Source organism: Empidonax traillii, unplaced genomic scaffold (genome assembly GCF_003031625.1).
Source record: "Empidonax traillii isolate 1590-97213 ecotype Southwest subspecies unplaced genomic scaffold, ASM303162v1 scaffold457:size789790, whole genome shotgun sequence".
Classification (NCBI taxonomy): Eukaryota; Metazoa; Chordata; class Aves; order Passeriformes; family Tyrannidae; genus Empidonax; species Empidonax traillii.
The window spans coordinates 379,714-402,429 of record NW_020955650.1 but is presented as its reverse complement, the minus strand read 5'-3'; the positions used below and the strand labels follow the sequence as shown (position 1 = coordinate 402,429).

General features: G+C 50.3%; 3 protein-coding genes across 7 annotated transcripts in view; 1 reads left to right on the top strand and 2 right to left on the bottom strand.

Moving 5' to 3' along the window:
- Window positions 1-2,039: 2,039 nt before the first annotated feature.
- On the top strand, window positions 2,040-6,371 carry ZBTB25 (zinc finger and BTB domain containing 25). Of its 5 annotated transcripts, none has more exons than XM_027895326.1 (3): window positions 2,040-2,239; window positions 3,434-3,613; window positions 4,767-6,371. In XM_027895326.1, exons 1-3 carry the CDS (start codon window positions 2,184-2,186, stop codon window positions 5,902-5,904), a joined length of 1,374 nt encoding a protein of 457 aa, XP_027751127.1. In that variant the 5' UTR covers window positions 2,040-2,183; the 3' UTR covers window positions 5,905-6,371. The 5 variants fall into 5 exon arrangements, with proteins under 5 accessions (XP_027751127.1, XP_027751129.1, XP_027751128.1 ...); XM_027895328.1 differs by lacking the exon at window positions 2,040-2,239 and adding an exon at window positions 2,699-2,760; XM_027895327.1 differs by lacking the exon at window positions 2,040-2,239 and adding an exon at window positions 2,785-3,354.
- An 8,573-nt stretch (window positions 6,372-14,944) lies between these two features.
- AKAP5 (A-kinase anchoring protein 5) lies at window positions 14,945-21,159 on the bottom strand. Its single transcript, XM_027895325.1, has 2 exons — window positions 21,144-21,159; window positions 14,945-19,303 (listed from the first exon to the last, which is right to left on the bottom strand). Exons 1-2 carry the CDS (start codon window positions 21,157-21,159, stop codon window positions 17,307-17,309), a joined length of 2,013 nt encoding a protein of 670 aa, XP_027751126.1. The 3' UTR covers window positions 14,945-17,306.
- Window positions 21,160-21,917: 758 nt separating this feature from the next.
- MTHFD1 (methylenetetrahydrofolate dehydrogenase, cyclohydrolase and formyltetrahydrofolate synthetase 1) overlaps window positions 21,918-22,716 on the bottom strand; it is a 42,851-nt gene continuing 42,052 nt past the window's right edge. Inside the window, exon 29 of the transcript XR_003572526.1 lies at window positions 21,918-21,934. The gene's annotated coding sequence lies outside the window, so the exon portion shown is untranslated. The remainder of the gene's footprint in view (window positions 21,935-22,716) is intronic.

The following is a 22,716-nucleotide window of genomic DNA, read 5'->3' as shown; positions in this document are numbered from 1 at the left end:
CAGGAGCTGTCCCAGGCCCTCTTCCCACCAGTCTCTGGACCTCTTCTGTCTGACAGCATCCAGCTCCTCAGGAATTATCCCATGGGAGCAAGTGGGATTTCCGGCCCCTTTGCTACCTGTCACAGATCTGAGAGAAAACATAAGCCAGGGCAGGCTTTCCTCCCGGTCTTGCCACTTGACTTTTCCACCCCCAAAGTGACATTTGTTATTCAGCGCAAGCACTGGAACTGTTTAATCTGCACCGCTCTGTCATTCAGACAGTTTCTAGAGATACCTTTGTTTTTATGTTATTGCAACTAAGATCCCTCTTACCTTCAGACAAGCCAAAAAGGCAAACTTAATCACAGCTAAGTTAAAAGATTTTATTACAAATTTGAAAGTGACAAAAATAACAAAAAAAAAGCAACAAAATAAAATGCCATATTGTTAAAATGTACCAGCATCCATCCCTGCTTCATTGACCTCTAAGGTTTTCCTGAAGCATCCCTCCACTATTTAAGCAAACAGGACAAACCCAATTAACAAAATCCTAGTCGTTCCTCCTGAGTTTGTCAGGGGATTTTCTAACCGCTACAGAATAAAACAGGACCTTTCAAAATGTGTCTTTCAGAATGTGTCTCCAAAAAACCCCCCTTGTTTCCCTTTTCACTCTGCCACAGCCTTGCCTCAGGGGTATCATAGCAGTGCCTAGGGGAAAAAAATCCCTCTGTGGCTATAAGGCACAATCCCCACATAAGGTGGAGGGACCCCCATAGTACAACTACTCTGTAGGTTTTCTTGTTTCATAGGAAGTTAAATAAACGGCCTCCATAACCTCATACCGTCATGGTTTTCAAATCACATGGAAAAGTTGCTTTTCTCGTGGCTCAAGGGTCTTTTTCTCCCCATCTCTTTACACAACTCAGGGCAGCACAAGCCAAGAGTGCCCATGGGGCTTCTGCCACCTCCCGTAAGATGGGGCACAAGAGAGTCCCCCTTTCTCACCACCCCCGTTCTCTCACGGCCATCCTAACCATGCTTGCCTTTCCAGTTCACTTTTTTTATTTATTTATTATCTGCTGAGGTGTGTGATACAATCACCTGCGCTTTGTAGCAAAACACCAGATTTCATTCCTCACCATCGCTTCCATCAGTTTGGCTCCCGCTTCTCTAAAGCTCTTCAAAGTCCTCTTTGGACCAGAGTCAACCTAAATAACACGTAAATAATTAATCATTTAAATAAATAACGTGCCATCTGCAAATAGCGACTCACTCTGTACGTGGGTTAATAAATATGTTAAATAACCCAGAGCACGGTACAAAACCTTGAGCCATCTCCTGCCAACCCTTTGAGGGGAAGAAAAGTAGCTACTGATATGTACAGGAGGAGCAGGATTACAGCTTCATCATCTCTCAATCCTGCTGCTGCACAAACACAGGAGGGAAAGACTGTCCCTGAGTCCCACGAGCTCCTGGGAGAAAGAGAAGAAATAAAACATAGGGCAATGGAAAAGAGAAAGGTGTGCTGGCCGGTGGGATAAGCAGCAAACACTGCATGGATCAAAGTGCTTTGAAGCCTACACTTCGTTTTCTCTGAAGCCTGTCTCTATCCTCTGCTCAGGCTCAGGCCACTTGGAAGCAGTCTCATAGACTGCTGGACTGCTGGTCAGGGGCATTATTTGCCTTAAATATTCAATAATTGCAGTTATGGGAATGCAATAGGACAATGGACTAAAAAATATCAAATGCTGAGATAAAGCCAAGAGGGATAATCCAAGGTACTGAATGTCTTCTGCAGAAGCTCTGAGCCAGGACAGATGCCGTGGAAGAGGTGGGTGTGACAGATCTTAGAAACTTCACCAAAATCATGACAAAAGCACACAAATAGTGATTTTCACTGCCTTTTCCAGCTAAGAAACAACCTGTAGACATCAAATTAATCTGGTGGCAGCAGGAGGCTGGACAAACTGGAAGTTTAAACAGGTTCAGGAAGCAGTTTGGTAACATTCATTGTAAAGACACCTCAGAGGTTGTACAGAGCTGGGGCTCAGGGGGACCCTCAGGAGGGGCTGCTGGTGGTCGAGTGATCGGGGTGAGGGTGGCACTGCTGCCTGTGCCCCAACCTCTGCCAGGCATCTCACCTAGAGCCTAAAACAACCCCTGGTTTAACATCCGCGAGAGACGGGGGGAGGCCTGACAGGGAAATGGTGTGTCCACAGGATTCGTGGTGGTTAAAGCAGCGCCGAGGCCGCAGACACTGGTGAGGAAGCCAGATCGTATCTTCACATCCATTCTCACGAGCGGGTGGACCGGAGAAGGCTCCTTCCACAGTTGTTCTTTTCTGTTAAAAAAACAACAAAAATCCCCCATAAAACCAGCCCAACAACAACAAAAAAAATCCACTTTTATACCGACAGCCGGGGTGCTCAGCAGGCCATACTCTGCCACCGAGATGAAGAGTGCCCCCAGCCCAGGGTGAGCCCAGGGGAAAACACACACCCTCGCAAAAAAAAAGAAAAAAAAAATCCCCCCACGGGGGTGCCCACGATCCCTGCCTCCCTCCCTCCCTCCGGAGCTGCGGCCGCGCAGGGGCCGCGCCCACCGCCCGGCCGGGGCGCGCAGGGAGCGCGCAGGGCCCGCGCTCACTTTTTCCAGGAGAAGCCCATCCCAGCCCATCCCTGCCCAGCCCGCCCCGGCGGCGGCAGGAAGCGCGGGGGGGCAGCGCCCACCCCATCCGCCGGGCGGGCAGCGGGGGCGGGCGGCCTCGGCGCTTCCTGGCGGGTAAGCGGGGGCCGGGCCGGCACGGAGGGAGGGAGGGAGGGGATGGAGGGGAGGGCGCTGGTCCCGCTCCCCGGGGGCGGCTTCGCTCGCCGCCTCCCTCTTTGTGTGTGTCGTTCGCTTCCCCCCCCCAGCCCCCCCCCCAAATAATTTTCTGCTGAAACAATAGCAAATATCAGCGTTTATTTGCAAAGGGGCCGCTGGCGAGGCGGGGCGCGGGCGGCTCGGCCCCGCACAATGGGGGCTTTGTTGGGCGCACAGGGCTCCTCTGTGCGGGAGCCGCCGGGCTCGGCCCCGCCGCCAGCCCCGCGCCCCCGGTGCCCCCGCGGGGCAGTGGGAAGCACCATCGGATCAGCGGGAAAACGCGAGCCGGGTTTAAAGTTGGCGCTGGCACCCCATGGAGCGTAGTTAATCGGCGGGAGGAGCAGCTACGAGTGTAGCCGGGCAGATGGAAAAGTCCCCGAGAGGTTCTGGGCTCATTGAACGTGGTTTTGGGCACCAGCGGTGGTATCGGTAATAGAAACTATTGAATTGGGGTGCAGGGACCATCTGGAGGAGGGAAGAAGCTCCGTGACAGGCGCCCAACTCGTTTCAGTGGTGAGAAACCCACATTTGAGCCTCTGGATGCTGTGTGATTTCTTCATGAGATGAACATCTTGTTCTCTCTTGCTCCCAGGCACACCATGGATACCACCGGCCACAGCATCCTCCTCCTCCAGCAGCTGAACATGCAGCGGGAGTTTGGCTTTCTGTGTGACTGCACAGTTGCCATTGGAGATGTTTACTTCAAAGCCCACAGAGCGGTGCTCGCTGCTTTTTCAAACTATTTTAAGATGATATTTATTCATCAGACAAGGTAAGAACACACACTTCTATCCTCTCAGCGTTCTACTTTTTCTCCTTTCTGAAGGCATCAAAGTCTAAAAGAGTGTAAGTGGGGATGTTAGATGGCTTGAGATAATTTTCCTAACCCAGCACAGGCCTTGGCTCCCTAAACGTTCCCAGTCCAGGACATGCTGCCCTTTAAAACCAGTCTCTTAGTCAGCATATGGTAACATCAGGCCCTGCATTTTGGAGATGAGACATTTGTGTGACCAGATAAAATAAACATGTAAGTACCACTGTCTTCCTGCAGTGAGAACTTTGCAGATTTGGAATCCAGGGATAACCTGGTACCTCCTCTGCCCATGTCCACTACTTTGCATTAGGTTGTAGGCAAGCTGGCTGGGTGGGACTGTCCCTTCTGGCAGGATCCATGGGCTTGAAGCAATCGAGAAGCCGTAGACTTATCGCAGTTCTGCGTTTCAGACTCTTGCAGATAAGGGCCAAGACTGAGATCATCAGTTCATTTCAAGCTGTTGTTCAGGTGCTTCACCTGGCCAGGTCAGGAGTGGTTCTGCAGGTATAACAACACTTGTGCCAAGGTCTGGCCCCTGACCTGGAGCTTGGTGCTTGCAATGGATTAAACCCTTCTCTATTCTCCTTTTTGAGGGTCATGGCCTCCAGCACCTTTACAAAATAACCATTAGGATCAGCCGTGCTGCCCTGTGGCGGGAAGTGAGATGAGTTAAGTGTCTTGTTTGCTGACACTTAAGCGCAACGCTCATAAAGATTACACAGCAGCAACAGCTGAATTTATTACCTAAACACAGAGATATTCTTTGCCTGGTGTTACTGGAGTGGCACACCCTGGTGATGCTTGCATGGCATCGCTGCGGTGCCGCACAGCTGCGGTTGGCTCTGCACGCAAGTGACGGGGTGACCGGGAGCTGGCCCCTTGCACCATCCCCAGCTGTGGCTGTGCACATGGTCTTTAGAGTCACAGAGGCAGGCTTAGGCACTTTGCTGTGCAAAACAGGGCTTATGCACTTCTGCAGGGCTTGGCAGGGAGTGCTGCTCATAAACCGGGAGGCAGGCAGCAGCACACGTGCTCTGACAGCAAATGGGCAAGTAATGGATCAGGACTAGCTTGGATCCCTGTATGTACTCAATCATCTGTTTTGTTTCAGCGAATGCATAAAGATTCAGCCAACAGACATCCAGCCTGACATATTTAGCTACTTGTTACATATCATGTACACTGGGAAAGGGCCAAAGCAGACCGTCAGCCAGAGCCGACTGGAGGAGGGCATCCGCTTTCTCCACGCAGACCACCTCTCCCACATCGCCATCGAGATGAACCAAGCCTTCTCCCCAGAGCCAGTCCAGTCCTCCAACTTGTACGGGATCCAGATCTCGACGGCACACAAACTGGCAAAGGAGCGCCTGGGAGCGAAGGACAGCCTGCCCAAGGCGGGCGGCAGGTCTGCGGCGCAGGGCGATCACCCTCAGCTGCAGCTGTCCCTGGCCATCGGCCTGGACGACGTCCCCCTGGACCAGCAGGTCGCTCGCCCCTCCGCCCCGCCCGCCTCCCTCGCCAAGCCGGCAGAGGAGCGTCCAAAGCTCTCGGTCTCCATAAAGCAGGAGAGGTGCGACTCGGAGCCCGTGGTGTCCCAGAGCTGCACTCCTCCTTCCCCAGAGGTGGCCAGCCCCATCTTTGCCAAGGCCAGCCTGAAGGTGCACTTGTGTCACTACTGCGGGGAGCGCTTCGACTCCCGGGGCGGGCTGCGGCAGCACCTGCACACCCACGTCTCTGGCTCGCTGCCCTTCGGCGTGCCGGCCTCCATCCTGGAGAGCAGCGACCTGGGCGAGGTGCAGCCTCTGGCTGAGGACAGGGAGGCTGGGGATGACCACCGGCTCAGGGCCTTCCTCCTCAAGGAGGATGAGCATCAGCTGGAGCATCCAAGCTGCAGCGACCTGGAGCCTCTGCAGATTGGCCAGCTCTCCCTCATCTCCAAGGACCACGAACCGGTGGAGCTGAACTGTAACTTTTCTTTCTCAAGAAAGAGAAAAATCATCTGCACTGTCTGCGGCCGCACATTCTTCCGGAAGAGCCAGCTGCTGGAACACATGTACACGCACAGGGGGAAGCAGCACAAATACAACCGCTGCCAGAGGCTGGAGAGCCCCGCCACCCCCAGGTTTCACCCTTACTGTGACAGCGAGAGTGTGGGTAAGAGCTCCAGTTTGTCCCAAGACCACTTAGATGAATGTATACTGGAGTCAGATCTCGTCCAAGAAAGTGTTGATACGATCCTGGTAGAGTAGTTCTCCCCCTGTGTTGCCTTCAGATGCTGAAACTCTCTGGATGTTTTGGCATTTTCCACATAGGGAGTGGCTGCTCTCTGCAGCAGATTTTGTTCAACCACCATTCCCCTCACCCCCAAGATAACTGTGAAGGATTGTGTACTTTGATTTGTGTACTTGCTTTTTTACTTCTCTAACTTTTAAACTCTAGCTAATTCCCATCTAAGTCCTTCTTGGAAGCCTCTATGTAACTCGGTTACATTTTTCCTAAATATGAACTTATTCCTGCTCTGCTTTACTAGAGTTAAGACTGTATTGCTGGGTGTGAGGTTTAAACGTTGTCCAATACTCTGTGCGGTGCCTAGGACTGTTTGTATCCCATAGAATTGCTTTTCTGAAACCAGATGGGTGGAAATGTAGAGGGAAATGTGTATTGTGTTTCCCAAACAGTTTGTTTGTAATGAAAATAAATATCTCAAGGAGATGAATCCTGAAGTTTGCGTTGTATAACTGCAGTTAATAAGTCTTTGCATAAGTATGTGCAGGAGCCATAAGGCTGCTCTTTTCAAGGGAATTGGCAGTGTTGATGTAGGGGTGGCAACCTTCACTTTGACAAGCCCTGGAGTCCTCGTCAGTACAGTCTTCTAAATTTACTTTTAAACTCCAGGGATTTGCATGTGTTTTTCCTCCTCCCTACTCCTCCCTCGTTAACCACTACTGCATCAGCAGAGATGCCCCTCTAGGAGCATGTTTCATTATTGGGACTGCCTTCTCTGCAAGGAGGAAGGAAAGCTGCAAAGAAGCTGTCCTCTCTTCTTGGAGAGGAGTCATATAGTCACCTAAGTCTTTACAGGATTAAATACCACGCTCGTATTTTCTGAGTGAAGAAGATTTCTGATTCTGTAAACAGCTTGGAGCAAACACAGTCTTAAATATTACAATCTGTGTATTTGCTAAGAGCAAACATATAATGTGTTATTTCTTCTCTGCTTGCAGAACCACCATAAAATGTTAACATGCAAGTTTTTTGCCTTTCATGTAAACACAGAATGGTTCAAGTTAGAAGGGATTTTAACCATCACCTAATTTCAATCCCCTTGCCATGGGCAGGAACACCTTTTGCTGGACCAGGTTGTTCAAAGCCATATTCAGCATTTAATTTATCATTACTTCTTATCTGAAGGGTAATAACTTCAGATTTAAAGGGGTTTAAAATTGTATGTGTTCCTCTTGGATTCGTATTTTGTCCCTCTGTAGTTTTTTACCTGAAATATCCCAGTCTTCCTGCCAGATGGGCTCCAGCCCATCCCACAAAGATGCTCTTAATCACAAGGCCCCGAGGAGGCACACAAAGTTCTTAGAGCGCAAAGGTCTCTTCTGCAGCTCAGGGCAAAAGCCTCGTGAGCTGCTCCCATAATCTCATTACCCAGTTTTTGAGAAGCTGGAGGCTCCCTGCCAGTCCTGGTGGAGCCAAGTCATTGCCTTTGGAAAGGGGGAGCCCGAACAATGGTGAGAACAGTTTACTGTCAGAATGCCTGCTCCAAAGCTCTTTGTAGTCGGGACCCTTGAGCTGTCTTCTTTGAAACTGTCCTGGAGCAAGTGCAGCAATTAAATCACTGCCGAATTAAAAGACCATCTGAGGTCTTTGTAAGGGCGGCTGCTGCTTCTCCTGGGCAGGGAGCTACACACTCCAGGGGATGGATTGGCCACCGAGAGCTGCCAAATCGTGTTTTAAGACAAAGGAGCAAAACAAACAAGCTCTGAGCCTGCCCAGATGATGTTACAAAATGCAGGCTGTGGTTTGGGGTGTGCTTCCCTGCTAGCCCCAGTGCTCCTCACTGTGTGTGCCCGTTAAAGGGGGGCTGGTGAAAACGCGTTTTAACTCTGCTTTAAAAGCCTTTCTTTAAAGCAAGCAAACAAACAGAGCACTGCCGACACCCAGGCCTGTGGATGCTGCATCTGAGCACGCAGCGATTCACACGGAACATTTCCTAGAAGAGAGCCGTCTGCGTCTCTCCCAGGCTAATAGCATCAGCTAAATCACATCCAGCACGGGCTGCCTGTAACTGGGGCAAATGCCCTCCGGCTTCCACTGACCTCTATTTCTACATGATGGGTAAAAAAAAAAAAAAAAAAGGTATTTTATGATCATTCCCTATTTGTATGTGCCATTTTACCAAGTGGGCTGGCTTCTCCGGGTGCTCCTTGCTCACCTTCTACATTTAATTTAAGAACAGGGAGAAGCTCTGCTGGGGTGGCTATAGGTGTAGAGAGACTGAATATCTACTATTCAGTCAGTAGATAAGCACCTTGTATCATTTACTAGATGCCTAACTTGCCTGAAGTAATTGGTATTGAAAGTCAAAGGGCTCTTGATATCTCTGCGGAGATAACGGGACAGCAGTGGGGACAGCAGAGGGGACAGCAGCAAGGATACCAGGCAGCACTGCTGGAAGCACCTCTAGGACATGCTGCTCATCTTCAGGGGCGTGGGCAGGACTGTTTTGTTCACTTCTTGCCCATTAAAAAGGGAGCTTTAATAAAAACTGTGATCTTGGTTAGAGGAGCCAAGTGTCCCTCAGCTGTATGTGCTGTGTGTGTGCTGTGGTAATGACTCCATGGTGCTGACTGCAAACACACCAGCAAAGCCAAAATCATACCAAAACCTTGGCTGTGTTCATGTGTGTGTCCTGTATGTCTTTGCAACGTTACAAAAGAGATTATTTTTTGTTACCTTCACATCCCCTTTTAGGGTATACTTTGGTTAAGCTTTGTGGTGCTGAACATCTGTGACATCAAACATCTGCCAGAGGCATTTTTTGCAACATTTGCAATACAAGAAATGCCTTTTCAGCAGTTTTCTACTGCAAGCATTAAAGCACTGTTATAATTAAAGCAGCAGAAAAAGCTGGAGACAGAAGTCGTCAGCTCTGAGTTATGTTAATATGAAAATACCGTTCTCTCCAAGTATCATGAATAGAAAATAATTTTACAGGCCAGTTACGTTTGCTAAGCAAGGGCAGCAGCTGCTCCTGGATACATCATGAGAAGTTTTATTGCTGTGTGTGGAAGGCACTTGAATTACTGAGTGCTTAACCTCTATGCCAGTGCATTCTTGGAAATCAGCCCAACTTGCACAGCTGGGTTTGGCAAATACTCATTTCTTGTAGTGTTTTGTTGTTTTGTGGTTTTTTCATAAAACCCTAAAAAAAAATTGTCACGGTGTGCAGAATAATGATATTGGTGATTCCTTCTGGATATCTGTAATTGGCTGATAGATGCACGTGGGCTTAGGGAAAGAAAGACCCAGGGTGACAATACTTTAAGGCTGGAAGTTTTAAAATTCCAGGGGATCCCTGGACATCTGTCCTGGGCTGTGAAGGGGTCCCATCATCAGGGGTATTGAGTTGATGAACCACATTCATTAAAGTGCTTTGTGGGCTCCGCAGCTCCTGTTTTATGTAAAGATGGGAAGATTTGGATTCAGATCCCTGCCAAAGCCACTGAGCATGAGAAGAGTTCTCACTGGGCTCAGATTAACCTCTGAAATGCCAGTAAGTGCTACAGTGGCTGTCACTGTGTATCTGGGTGTTGGCCTGAAAGCTGGCTCAAGCACCAGAGAGCATCATAAACAATCTCAAGATAGGTAATTTGAAATGTTTTGAATTATTTTTAGTGCTCTGATGGTGAACAGAGTCCAACAGGGGCCATGTTTCTTGGGCTGCTTAGGGTGCAGTAAAGTGTGTAGAGAAAAGTTTATTTATCCCCCTTGCAGCATGGGCTGTGGTTATTTTACTGAGAAACTTGCTTTTCCCCACCTGCTGTGGTGGCTGGAGATGTGGTTTAGTAGCACTTGCGCAATGAAAGCATTAGGTTGAACTTTTCCTGAATTACTGGTGTCAGAGGAGCGATGTTACTTGGTGCCTGTTACTTGTGCACAAGTTGTGCTTAAAAGGTAACTCGTCCCCTCCGGCATTCACCTACAAATGCTCGGATTTTACCTCTTCCACCTTGAATTTTTGCTCATCTAGGGCAGCGTGATGCTGGCATTTCCCTGCTGCTGCCTGGAGGTGATGCTGGTGGCCGGGCCATGTTCACCCCCAACTCCACGCAGGATAAAAAAATCCTTCAGCTCCTTTTACCTCCTGCACAGACTGTGGGTAAAACACGTGTCTCCTGCCATCTGGCTGCAGCAGCCCTTCGGGCAGGCTCTTCACTCACATGTTGTCTGTCAAATCACTGCAGAGTCGGTTGACAGACACGTGCAGGGGGTGTGGAAGGGCTGACATGCCCTCTGTGGGTGCAGTGTCCCTCAGCAGAGGGGTTTTGGGATGTTTGTGTACACTGAGGAGGTTGGACAGGGAAAAGAAATTTGCTGTTGGGATGTAAACCTGAAGCAGTGAGCGCTGCAGTTAAAAATAAGACTATGGAGTACTATTATTGTGAGCTTTCATTTTCATTCCTCTTTAGTGTAACGCTGATACTGAGCAGTTTTCTACTATTTTGGAGGCAGAAAGTATTAATCCTGTGTAAGGGACTCCTTCAGAAATGCAGTGAAAAGTGACCTCAGCATATGCAATTCAGCATCATTGAATGGGACCATGGGCTGTCAGTGGCCAAGGCAGGAGGTTTCCTCTTGGCTTGTCAAAGGCCTCCCACGACAATCTGCCAACAACAGGTTGTGCCACATCACTGCCATGATCTTCAGATTCCCTGTTTAATAAAACTCAGCTTTTTCTTGTCCCCTCTTGTCCAGGGTTGCCAAAAAGGGCTGCAACTGAGCAGGCTTCCCAGCACTAGGGAAATATATTCTGTGCAATAAGAAATGGGGAGGAAAAAGGTAATGAGGATGGATGTGCCCTAAATGATATGCCAGTTAAGTATTTACAACCAGAGCTGTGTCAGGACTGAGTTCCCTGAGATGCAATCGCAGCGCCTACAGGATTTGCATGTTTCATTAGGACACAGTAATGACACAACTTCAAAAGAGCCTACCAGAGGAAATGTTTCCACTAATGCTTCCAAACCAGAGGCTGCACCCTTTGAGCAGAGGTGCAGCAAAGCTCTAAGACCTTCACTGCTGCATTAGGCTGGGTTTCACCTGAGCTGAGATGCCCATGGGAAGCCTTGTGGGGTTCCAGGCAGCACAGCAGCCGATGGCTGGGTGTACCTCCCAGGATGCACAGGGGAATGCAGCAACCAGGCACTGTTTAGTCGACGTGAATCCTCCTACTACTGGGACAAACAGTGCAAGAAAACACTACATAAAGGGTCCTGTCCCTTCTGGTGCTGGATTTGCCACCCACCATTTTCAGGATGTAGGCACTAGGACCGGGAAACCAGAGCCACGAGGCATGGGGGGTGATGGATGTAGGAGAAGAACCCCCCTGGCAGGCAGGACCGCGGTGTCAGCCACCAAGAAAGGATCCCGCGGCGGGCGTGCAGCCTCGCCAGGCTCCGGCCGAAAGCGCCGGGGGCGAAGGCTGATGCTGATGCTCGCTCAGCGTCGCCCCTGTCCCTGTAGCCATCCCGGGAGGGACCCGCTCCTGCTGCGGTCGCCCCCGCCGCCCCGCAGCACCGCCGGAGCCAGCAGAGCAGGCACCCAGGCCTGTCATTAGGGCCGAGCATGCCCTGCCAGCCTGTTTTTATCCCCACGGTGCGGTCGTGAGGCTCTGACTCACCGCCCTAATGAGCGGGGGTGCAGGTGTGCGTTCCTGTTGTGCCTGTTGCACACCCGCCCCCTCCCTCACGGCTGCTCCACACGCTCCAGGGAGGTGCGGGTCGAGAAGCTTCCAGCGCCTCGGCCTTCCCCGCCTTGCTCCAGCTACCAAATGGAATGCAAATTCACCTACGGGCTGTCTGGGCTGCGCCGGAGCCCGACGCCTTCGTGCAGCAGCAGTGTGGGAGCGCTTGGCAGGCAGAGAGCGAGCGGCTGGGGCTGCAGCGAGCGGCGAGGGGATGCGCTGCTCCTCCCTCCCTGCGGGGATGCTCGGGAGCTCCGTAGGAGTCGGAGTACTTGCGCTTCCCACCCAGCTGCCATCTCAGCAGTCTCCCGTCACGCGGAGCTGTCACAGCACCGAGCCTTGACGCATCGGCTGCTCGGCCTCGTGTCCGCACCAGCGCGGCAAATGGTGAGAGCCGGCGTGACACGGTGTTCGAGCGTCCCTCTCCAGATTTAAACTTTCTCTCGGGGACAGTGGCAAAGTGGCGCTCAGTGTGTCCAGGCACGGCGTGTCCCCACGCTGGGACTTGGCACCACCTGAAAGGACACTGGTACCTGAAGAAGGGACCCTGCTGGGGCACCCACCTTGGTGGGGGGATGTCACCTCCCCCAGATTAAAGAAGTTTGGAAGACTGATCTCTGCGAGGTCTAAACTTAAGGACTGACAGGGTGACTGCCAGCCCGATATTTTCATCTCAGCAATCTGAATTGCAAAATGTGTTTTCCTGACGTCTCCCTCCCTTTTGTAATCCGCCTCTTTGTCAGATTTTATATAAAAAATCCCCTATTCTAAAATGCTGGGTTTGGGTATTTTTGCTGAAACCCACTTTTCAGCTGAAAGGACTTTGACCCCACAGCAGCATCCCATAATTTGGCAAAGAAAAACTGCACTCTTTGCAATTTTCTGCAAAAAGAAAGACACATGAAAGCTGTGCCTCCTAAAAAATGTTAACCTATATTGTTGCTTAAAAGACTGTGTAAAAAATAACATCCTCCAATTGGTTTGGTTTTTTAAAAAATCACATTTAATATTAAGATTTTATCTGTTTCACAAATGAAAATATTTAATTATTTTAATACCACCTAACAAGAACTAACAAGAACCGTTTCTCTGGGAAATAAAACTGCAGAGGTAAAATCATATTAAAGCAATTATTTAAATCAATCTGTTTTCTTGGAGCACTTTGTCATTTTGAGTTACTCATGTTGAAAGCTTCTAGCTGGGAGACAGGCAGTATTAGGGCTTCATTGCCCTAACACGTGAGTCTGTCAGCAGGGTCTGGCTTCCATCCATCCATCCATCCATCCATCCATCCATCCATCCATCCATCCATCCATCCATCCCAAGTGCAGACCAGGATTTCTGTGTTCTTCATGAGTTTACTCAATTTCTTACATACATTTGTGGAAAAAAAACCCCAAAACAAAAACAAAAGACAAACCAAGAAAACCCCCAAAAACCAAACCCCCAAGCAACACCACCAACAAAACCCACAACTGGATTGTCAGTTATACATAAGGACACATATGAGAAATTCCCTCGTTTATGCAGGGATTGCATCTTGGATTCAAACACTAGATTTCTGGCTGAGGGAGGGTTGGTCCTTTGAAGCGTAAGGAGCTGCCGTGACCTTCAGCCGCTGGAGATCCAGCCCTGTACATTTCTAATGCACTTTAGGTGTCCCAGGGCAGGAAAGAAAACACAGTATTTGTTTGTGCCTTCATTGTCTACCAGCAATTTCCACAAGGAACCTTTCAGTGGATACACTTGCTTTCTTCTGGGCTCATTGTTGACATAACAGAAAAGCTTTTTATCCCCCTGGAAGCCTTTCTGGGCAAGACTTATACTATTTAAACACTCTTTTCTTTGCTGCTAATATAAAAAAGCTGTGGGAGATGAAAATGTTCAAAATGACACAGCAAAGCAGGGATAGAGAACTTGTTGAATATAAAGCCAAATTGTCCCTGCTGTGAGCAGAGCACTGGAAACATCTGGGACAAAAGCAGCAGCACAGTCTGTGGGGTGAGCAGAAGAACAACTTCCACGATTCAGAGAGCAGCAAGCGATGAATTTTTTGTATTGATAAGGAGCCAGACAGCTCAAAAGCAATCTGAATGGGGCTATAAAAATGATTGGCTATCAGGAGAAGTTCTGTCCCTGAGAGGATTGCCAAGCACTGGAACAGGCTGCCCAGCAAAGTGGAGGAGTCACCATCCCTGAAGGTATTTAAAAGACATGGATGTGGCACTTGGGGACATGGCAGCCCTGGCAGTACTAGATTAATAGTGGGACTTGGGGACCTTAGAGGCCATTTCCAATCAAAATGATTCTATGATTCTGTGTTTATTCTGGTTTATTTCAGCTGTTGGTGAAGAACACAGTCTTAAATCCAGGCCACCCTTTGGTGCTCTGGCACAACCGCACAGCCACATCTTCACAGGTTTCCTGGCCCAGTACTCCTTTACAATAGTAAATTTATCATTCCTTCTCCAAAAGAATAAATGTTTTATTCATGTTCTACTCTCTAATCACAAGGAAGGAGTAGAGAGTCTTAATTAAGTCATTAGTGGCTGTTATGAGCCCATATTTTAATCTGTAAACCTGAAAGAATAAATAGTATTAATACTATTAAATATGTATTACCTCTTTCTCCCATATTTTCTGAATGTTGTGGTGTCTAAAGAAATTACATGGAAGATGTTATGCAAAAAAACCATAAATTAGGATGCGGGGTTCGTTTGAGCCATCACAGAAAGTGCTGATGCACCAAACTCGCTGCTCCCCCTCCCGAGGTGCTGTCCCTATAATGGACCCCATCAGCACCAAACTACACACCTGGGAACAGCAATCCCAAGCCTTAGGAGCAGGAATCACAAACCAGTGGCTCACAGAGAAAATCAAACCACCTGCGTGGGATCAGCAAGAGCTGTGCCATTCCATGGGCAGCGGGGTCTGACCCCTGTCAGTCTGCACAGCCTCAAACATTTTCCTCTAGCACTACTGGGCATCTAACAGGGAATTTACCCATGGGACAGCAGGATGGCTTTTCTTAGCTGCTAGAGATTTGTGATCCCTCACAAATTCCTTATAGCAGTCCCTGGGCAGCCAGGGCTCTGCAGTAGAAATGATTAGCCAGCAACCAGAAGGAAAGGTTACAGAAAGAGCAGAGGAAGAGCAAGCCTCCAAAGAATTCGGGTCTGCAACCAACTTTAAGATTTCTTTCTGCTTGTTGAACAGCTGCCTGAAAAAGCTGGACACAATGGGGCACCAGTGTGAGTTAATCCCTTCACATACAAAATCTCTCCATAGCTGCCCACTCAATCACAAGGCAAGAGAACAACAGGTACATTCAGCTTTAATGAAATAATCATCAGTTCTATGTACACCTATAACAGAGAGAAAACCAGCTACAGAGAGGATGCAAACACAACCCTGGACACAGAGCAACACTCGCAGGGCAGGGCTGGACCAAAGCATTTCTGCCATTCTCCTCCACTTCTGAAGGCGCGTTTTGCCCAAAAGGCAATACTGAAATAACACGAAATCCTCCCAAAACCGCGAAGTGGGCTGACAGAAGATGACAGCCTGGCCCCACGGGGTCTTTTTCTGTTTATTTACTAGAGCTTGGACATCCTTCTCCACAGCCAACCCCAGCAGGGCCCCACAGCAGCCCTTTGCTTGGCACCAACCTGCCACAGTGCCCGCTGTAATTCCATAAGCAACCCCCAATACCAGTATGGCTCTTGCTGGGTGCTGTGGCAGCTCCAAAGGTGCATCTAAAAGTCCTTTAAGAGTCCCTTTCAAAACTATGGCAAAACACCTGGAAGGACCAGTATGAAGTACAAAGCCATTAAAATTGTACACACTGAATTATCGATATCTGATAACTTAATAAATAAATACACAGAAAAAAAAGACACTTTTTTTTTTTAAACACCCTCTGATTTTTCTAAAGTTTTACTTTCACAGAAATGAGCCGTCGCTCTCTCTGTCGCAGTCCTCTCATAACAACGGAGATGCTTTATCAAGGTTCACACTGTGGTTGTGCACCAGGTACCAGGGACATGTACAGCCCTTGTATTTTAGCAGGAATCCAAATCCTACGCTGGGAAGGGAAATCTCAGCGCACCGCCCATGGTCAGGGAGCAAGTGCCAAGCGCGGCTGCTATTTCTGTATCGGCTGAGAAACACGCAGGAGAATTTTCTCAGAGGAACACACTGCCTTGCCCACAGCTGGACATAAATCCCAGCCATGCAGACACAATCCCAAAATATTAAAAGGCCCCTTTCTCTTGGAGGGCTTGCAGTGGGAGGCGGTGCTCGCACACGCACAAACCCCCTTGGAGCAGGGCAGTTCACGGGTTTTGACGACAGTAGGCTTGTCCAGGCATTTTCCAGCCATGTCCTCAGGCCCTCCATGTCTAGATTTTTTCCCTGAGGACTTCGGTAAGATCGCTCCAGCATTTCACTGCATGTTTCAGGCGCGCTACGTGGCGTGCCAGAGCCAGCCGGAGCCTGGTGGCAGCGAGCCGGGCATAATGCACGTTTCCCAAGGGATGCCTGGGCTGGGATGAAGGCAGGCGGGCTTTGTGGAGAGCGGGGAGCGGTGCAGGACGGCTGCCGCCAGCACCCAGGGACGCCAGCAGCGCCCAGACCAAATCAAAGCAATTCCAGTGCCGGCAGAACATCGCAGCTACCCAAACTATGCTGACTGCTAACACGCATGCAGCTCACTGCTATTTATATCACATGCCATATATATATAAAAAAATATGCTACATCTGAGGACAGCTTCACCACGACACCAGGATTGGGGGGGAGGACGGCCAGGGAGGAGAGGGGCTGCCCGCAGCAGGCACCGCTCCCGCCCAGCCCACGCCGCTGATGCCGCAGGGAATTTTTGCCCGTTGAGCTTAATGGTGCAAGAACAGGCCCTCCCCCGAAGCGTTGTCGCTTTCCTGGCGTTTGTGCAGCCCGGGGTCAGCAAGGCGAGCGGCTGATGCTGTGCTTTAACGTGTCTGGAGATGCACAGGCTGCTCGTGGCAGCGGGAGAGGCCGAATGCAGAACACAGAACACTTCTCGCTGCAGCCTGCCGGCTTCACGCGATGGGACAGCAACGGTGACCCCCGGTCCTGGCGCCCGTAGGTAGCGAATGCCTACAGTTCACAACACTAAACACTGTCCTGAGCCCTTCTGACAGTGATGTCTTCGTGTTAACACTGCAGTTGCTTTGCTTTCCCTCATCTCCAACACACCCCAGGCAAACCTCCAGCTGTTCCAGCGTGCCCCCGAATCCAGCCCAGCAGCAGGTCGGGCACTCGCTGCCTCTCAGGACCTTTATTTAAACACATGGTATATACAGATCTACAGCATGAACAGTGGGGCAACCTGGCATGGGTGCTGGCAGAAATGTGGCCTTGATATAATTATGCCAATAAATGAAAATACAGTCACTGTAACACCTTCATTTTTCTGCAGCTGCAGTCAGTGGTGTTGTCTGAGGCCCCAGGGAACACAGTGTATGTAGCAGGGTCTGCCCACGTCTCAGGATCCATTTCACATAGACACACAACTGGAGGGGCATGCAGAATTAACTACACCTCAGCCCTGGGAGCCCTCTGAGCTCTCCACACACACCCCAGGACAAATGGGGCTTTAAATCACTCCCTCTGCTCTTCCTCTTGGGGGCAAAGCTCCCCTCACAGAAAACTGTTGTGTTTATTCTGTTCCAGGGCCATTTCATTGACCAGCTGCTCTATGGATGACTGGATGGCTGCCTTCACGAGGGAGGAGGCAGTTTCTATGAGGAGCAATTCGTACTGCTCCCCAGTTCTGTGCCCCTGGTCACCCAGACTTTTGTCCTCTGCCTGGGGACCACCACCAGCCTCAGGGCCCTCTTTTTTACCAACATCAGCATTCCTGTTTGATTTTTTATTCCCTTTTTGCTTATTTTGGTGCAGAACTGGGGACGGCTCATAGGCCTGGTCGGAGTCGGTGTTGTCAGAGTCCTCAGCCTCAGTGATGGTGATGACGATGCCGACGCCAATGCCGGCGCCCGCGTTTGCCTCTGATGTCACCTGATGGCTGGAGCATTCCTGCACACTCGCTCCGTTGTCTCTGGATGTCGACTCACTGAACTCTGATACAGTCTCCTGGGCTTTGCACTCCTCAGGAAGATTTGTGCTCTTCTCTGATTCATCCCCTTCAGGCAGCTCTGTGCAGATATTAGGGATTTCCTCCTGCTCGGTGGTTTCAAGGGGACTGTCGGGTTGATCCTTGGAAACAGGTGCTTTGGGAGCTTCTCTGCCCTCTGCATCGTCTGTGGTTTGGGGTAGGCTCCCTTCCTGGAGTTTGTCCTGGGCTATTTCATTAACTGTCTCTGAATCAGTTATCTCTGACTGAACAGTGCACTCCGTATGTTCCTCCATGTCAGGTGTGTGCTCTGTCGAGGGCTCACTCTTCTCAACAGAGTTGTCATTTTCCTTTGCTATATCCTGGTCCTCCTTCACTATAGCCTGGTCCTCCTTCACTATAGCCTGCTTCTCCTTCACTGCAGCCTGGTCCTCTTTCACTGAAGCCTGGTCCTCCTTCACTGAATCATGGTCCTCCTTCACTATAGCCTGGTCCTCCTTCACTGCAGCCTGGTCCTCTTTCATGCTAGCCTGGTCCTCCTTCACTACAGCCTGGTCCTCTTTCACTGCAGCCTGGTCCTCCTTCACTGCAGCCTGGTCCTCTTTCACAGTAGTCTGGTCCTCCTTCACTGTATCATGGTCCTCCTTCACTATAGTCTGGTCCTCTTTCACTGCAGCCTGCTCCTCTTTCACTGTGTCCTGGTCCTCTTTCACTGCAGCCTGGTCCTCCTTCACTGTAGCCTGGTCCTCTTTCACTGCAGCCTGGTCCTCTTTCACTGTATCTTGGTCCTCTTTCACTGTAGCCTGGTCCTCTTTCACTGTATCTTGGTCCTCTTTCACTGTAGCCTGGTCCTCTTTCACTGTAGCCTGGTCCTCTTTCACTGCAGCTTGGTCCTCTTTCACTGTAGCCTGGTCCTCCTCTGCAGAGACTGGGCTGAAGGATTCAGATTTTTCTGCCGGGGCCAAATCCTCTGGCTCTTCACAGGCTTTGTTCAAAACACCCACCACTTCGTTTGCTTGAACGCTGCCCTCTGACTCCTCCAGTGCTTCCGAGGGTCTGGGTTTCTTCTTGCCCCTGGAGAACCGCATGCAGGGCATCTTCACGCCAGAGCTGGCCCGTTTCTTCGGGAGGTCTTGTGCACAGCTCTCCTCAGCATCCACCTCCAGCTCCACCTGCGAATCGGACTGTGCCTTCTTCCGTGAGGAGGATTTCTGCCTTCTCCGAGGCCTTGTGAGGTTTTTGATGGCTGCCCAGGCTCCTTTGGAGGACTGTGATGGACTGGAAACTTTTGCCTCCCCTTGGTCGGTGCTGACACATTGGCTTTTCTCCTCTGAGGCTCCTTCGCACGCATCCTTCACAGTCAGCCCCTTCTTACAGGGCTTCTTCCGCTTCTTAAAACAGAGCATGGAGGGTTTCTCTGCTTGTTCCTCCAGTGGGGAGCACGTTGCCCCTGTGCTGGGAGACTCTACCTCCTTTGGGTTCTCCATTTGAGCTTCCTTAGCTGCCCTCACCACATTCGCTCCTCCTTCGTCTGGGTTGTAGCAGCGATTTTCTTGATCGATGCCTCAGACACAAGAACAGCAGAGATGCTCAAAGTGCATTTTTCCCCTCGAACAGTTCTCCAAATAACGTTAGTTGCTTTGTAACGAGCGGATGTGGCAGTGAAAAGAAGTTCTGCTGGAGCGATCGCATCCGCTTTGTAACTCCCACTTCGTCTTATTACTCACTTGATCACCTCTCCAAGGAATCCTGGGCAGACGTGGTGTTGAACAGGCTTCTCCTTGGCTTTGCTGGCCACAGTCACTCTCATCTCCGGAATAAACCCACTCCACGTTGTGCTTGGTCTAACAGCAGCGACTATATAATGGCCAGTCTGACATACTTTTTTTTTTTCCCCAAAGGATGACAAATCAAGCCAAGAGTTAACAATTTTTATTCACCCCACGGACCTGGAAAGAACTTGCACTTTGTGAGCTCTCTGCAATTCCACATTGCACAAGGGAGCTTGATTGAAGCACCAGTGGAACCAGTGGCTGTTTTCTGCCCCCCAGTGACAAGGTCAGATGCTGCTTTGCCTTGGCTTTCCTTTCTGCTTCAGTTCCCCTCACAGGTTACATGAAGTTTGATGTGAAGTCTGACTGAGGCTTTCATCTTTTACCTGGAAGACAACAAACAAATGATAATACCTGTAGGGCAATTAAAAAACCCCAAACAAAACGTATTGAAAACTTTTTTTTTTTCTCTAAATATTTCATTTTTGGGAGGCAGACTGGATGCACTATAGCAGTTTATTTCCACTAATTAGCATCAATATCCAAAGGCAAAATCAGGCCACAAGATGTCAACCCAGTGATGCTCCACCACAGAAAGTACTACTTGGCTATTTTATGTGGTAAAAGGGGACTTTTTTTAATGTAACTGCCCATATTATGGTGAATACGTATTACACATGCACACATATTTTTTTTCCTAAGGTTTGCTAAATCCTTTCCTCACTGCTCCATATGCACTCATAGTTCCAGCTAGGGAAATTACACCCTGAGACAGCAGATATTTTTATCTTTAATGCACCATATGACAATATGCAAAACCAGAGAATACAAAAAGGAGGCTTGTGGAATACAAAAGCCAAATCACATGGCAAGAAGGGAGCATATTTATACTACGTGCATGCCTCCCATGGCAACCTCAATTAACACCGCGTGTGTTCATCAAAGAGGTGATGTTGTAAGATGTGTGTCACCCTTAAAAAAAAAAAAAAAAAAAAAAAAAAAAAAAAAAAAAAAAAAAAAAAAAAAAAAAAAAAAAAAAAAAAAAAAAAGAAAATAAATCAAACAAATCAAACACAAAACGAAAAAATCCCGCGCTGCCTGGAAACATTATCACAACGTTTTGGGATAGAAAGATGAAAAAATGTGTTACCACAAACAACTTCTGCAGGATGGGCTCGGGGGCTCCGGGCAGGGCTTTTCAGGAGCAGGGTGATTAAAGGGAGGCTCCGGGGCGCGCTTCCCCCGCAGCACATTTGGGGTTTTACAATTATTATTAATATTATTATTATTTTTATTTTAATTATAATCTTTCAAGGGAGAAGGAGCGGGGCTGTCGGAGCCGAGCGAGCGCGCACCCGCAGCTCCCGGAGCCCCGAGCGCAGCCCGGCTCCGCCGCCCCCGCGCCCGCGAAGTTTTGGGGGCGTTCGCGGGTGCGGAGCAGGAGCCGCCCGGCACCGCCGCTCCCCCGCCCCGGGCAAGGGGAACCCCCAAAGCCGGACCCATCCGAAGGGATGGGGACGGCGGGGGCTCCTGGGGCAGCGCCCGCAGCGGCGGCCCGGGAGCCCCACGCGTGTCGCCTCCCCCGCGGGTCCCCCCGAGGCGGTGCCGCCCCCTCGCCCCCCGCGCCCTTACCTGCATCCTGGCACATCCCGGCCCATCCCGGCTCCGGTCCGCGCGGCTGCGCTGCCGCCGCCGCCGCCTCCGCCGCAGCCGCGCCCCCCGGGCCGGCTGGGAGGGCGCTGCCGGCAGCCCCCCGCCCCCCGCCGCCAGCCCCCGGCACGCCCCCCGCCCCGGCCCCGCTCCGCCGGCACCTGCTCGCAGCCTCCTTCCTCCTAGGGGAGAGCATCTCTCCCTCTTCGCTGATCAGCATCCCTTGTTTGCGAGCATCCCTCCCCGTAGCGGGATAGCACCGCTCTTCTGGCGGCCGGCATCCTTCCCTTCTGGAAAGGCAGCATCCCTCCTTGTGAGGCAGGATCCCTCTCCCGCTGGCAGAGTAACCTTTCGTCCCCTCCCAGGCTTTGCACAGCGGCAGCAGACACGAAAACCACGAATACAACTCGAGGCAAAGGTCCTCCTAGGAATCGAGCTGTGGTTTGTAGATCCCAGTGACAGCAAGATGCACGGGAGGGGAGACGGGTGTACACCCCGCAGGGAGGAGGGACCACTGGCATTTGCCTGGCTGTGTGGGCAGGAGGGCGGGGGGTCTTGCTCTTGGCAGCTGTTCTTCAGGTACCACCTGAAATCTTCACAGCTCTTAGCACACACTGCCGGGGGTGCTGCAGGAGCTACACCTTCAGAGGTGGAGGTAAGGACAGCCAGCTCTTGGCTTTAGACTAATCCCTGCCTAAAATACCAGAGAAAGTGCCTCTTTCATATGAGCTTTCTTTCTGTCCAAAGCAGCTGAGATCTGACTTAAAAAAAAATCACGTCTCCAGCTGTTATGATTGATGGGAGAGCCTCTGGAGAAAGGACTACCAAGTGGAGCTGATGAACTACAGGAAACTATAGTCGAGATGCCTGAACGTCCCCATTCATCTCCACGGGGAGTTGACTGACGCCCACAGAGGTTTTGCAGACATTAACTGCTTCACAGCGTGTTAGCACATAAGCAACTGGGCAAAGCAGCACTTTGAACCTGCAAGTGGCTTCCAGAGTAGGCCAGGCTTAGAAAAATACACTTGGCCTCCCCCCTCTTTGGCTTCTTCATGGGAAAAAAAGGTACAAAATGGGTTTGATGGGCTGAAATGTCAGCCAGGAGGGCAGAAAAGTGCATCAAGCATCATAAGGAATTGCCTTTTTAAAAGCTCCCCTGTGAGATGTGTTTGCTCGCATTCGCTCAGGATAATAAACTTCATTTGGAAACGGCTTCTCCCCCGACGTGGGTGGTGGGTTCTAATTACAATCCACTTTGCATTAAAGCCAAGCAAGGCCCCTCAGCTTGAGGAGCTTTTCCCTCCTTGCAGTCGGAGGCAGCAGGAAGGAGGGTGGATAATGTGAGGATGGGGAATGTGTGTGCTGCCTCAGGGGTGGTGTGATGGAGGCAAGCTCCCATCAACTCCATTTGGGAACACTTTGCATGGAATTCAATTATTCCTGATGCTCCAGGGGCAGACAGTGACACTACAGGCTGTGGCCCAAGGGAAATAAATAAAAGGCTCTGCAGCAAGCCCGAGATCCGGTCAGAAAAAGGTCCTGGCCCAGCTGG

Bases quoted from the DNA above. Each gene is read 5' to 3' on its own strand.
- ZBTB25 (XM_027895326.1), top strand. From the start codon at position 2,184: ATGGTGTGTCCACAGGATTCGTGGTGGTTAAAGCAGCGCCGAGGCCGC. The intron at 2,240-3,433 runs GTGAGGAAGCCA...TCTTGCTCCCAG, and splicing joins CGCCGAGGCCGCAGACACTG to GCACACCATGGATACCACCG. The intron at 3,614-4,766 runs GTAAGAACACAC...GTTTTGTTTCAG, and splicing joins ATATTTATTCATCAGACAAG to CGAATGCATAAAGATTCAGC.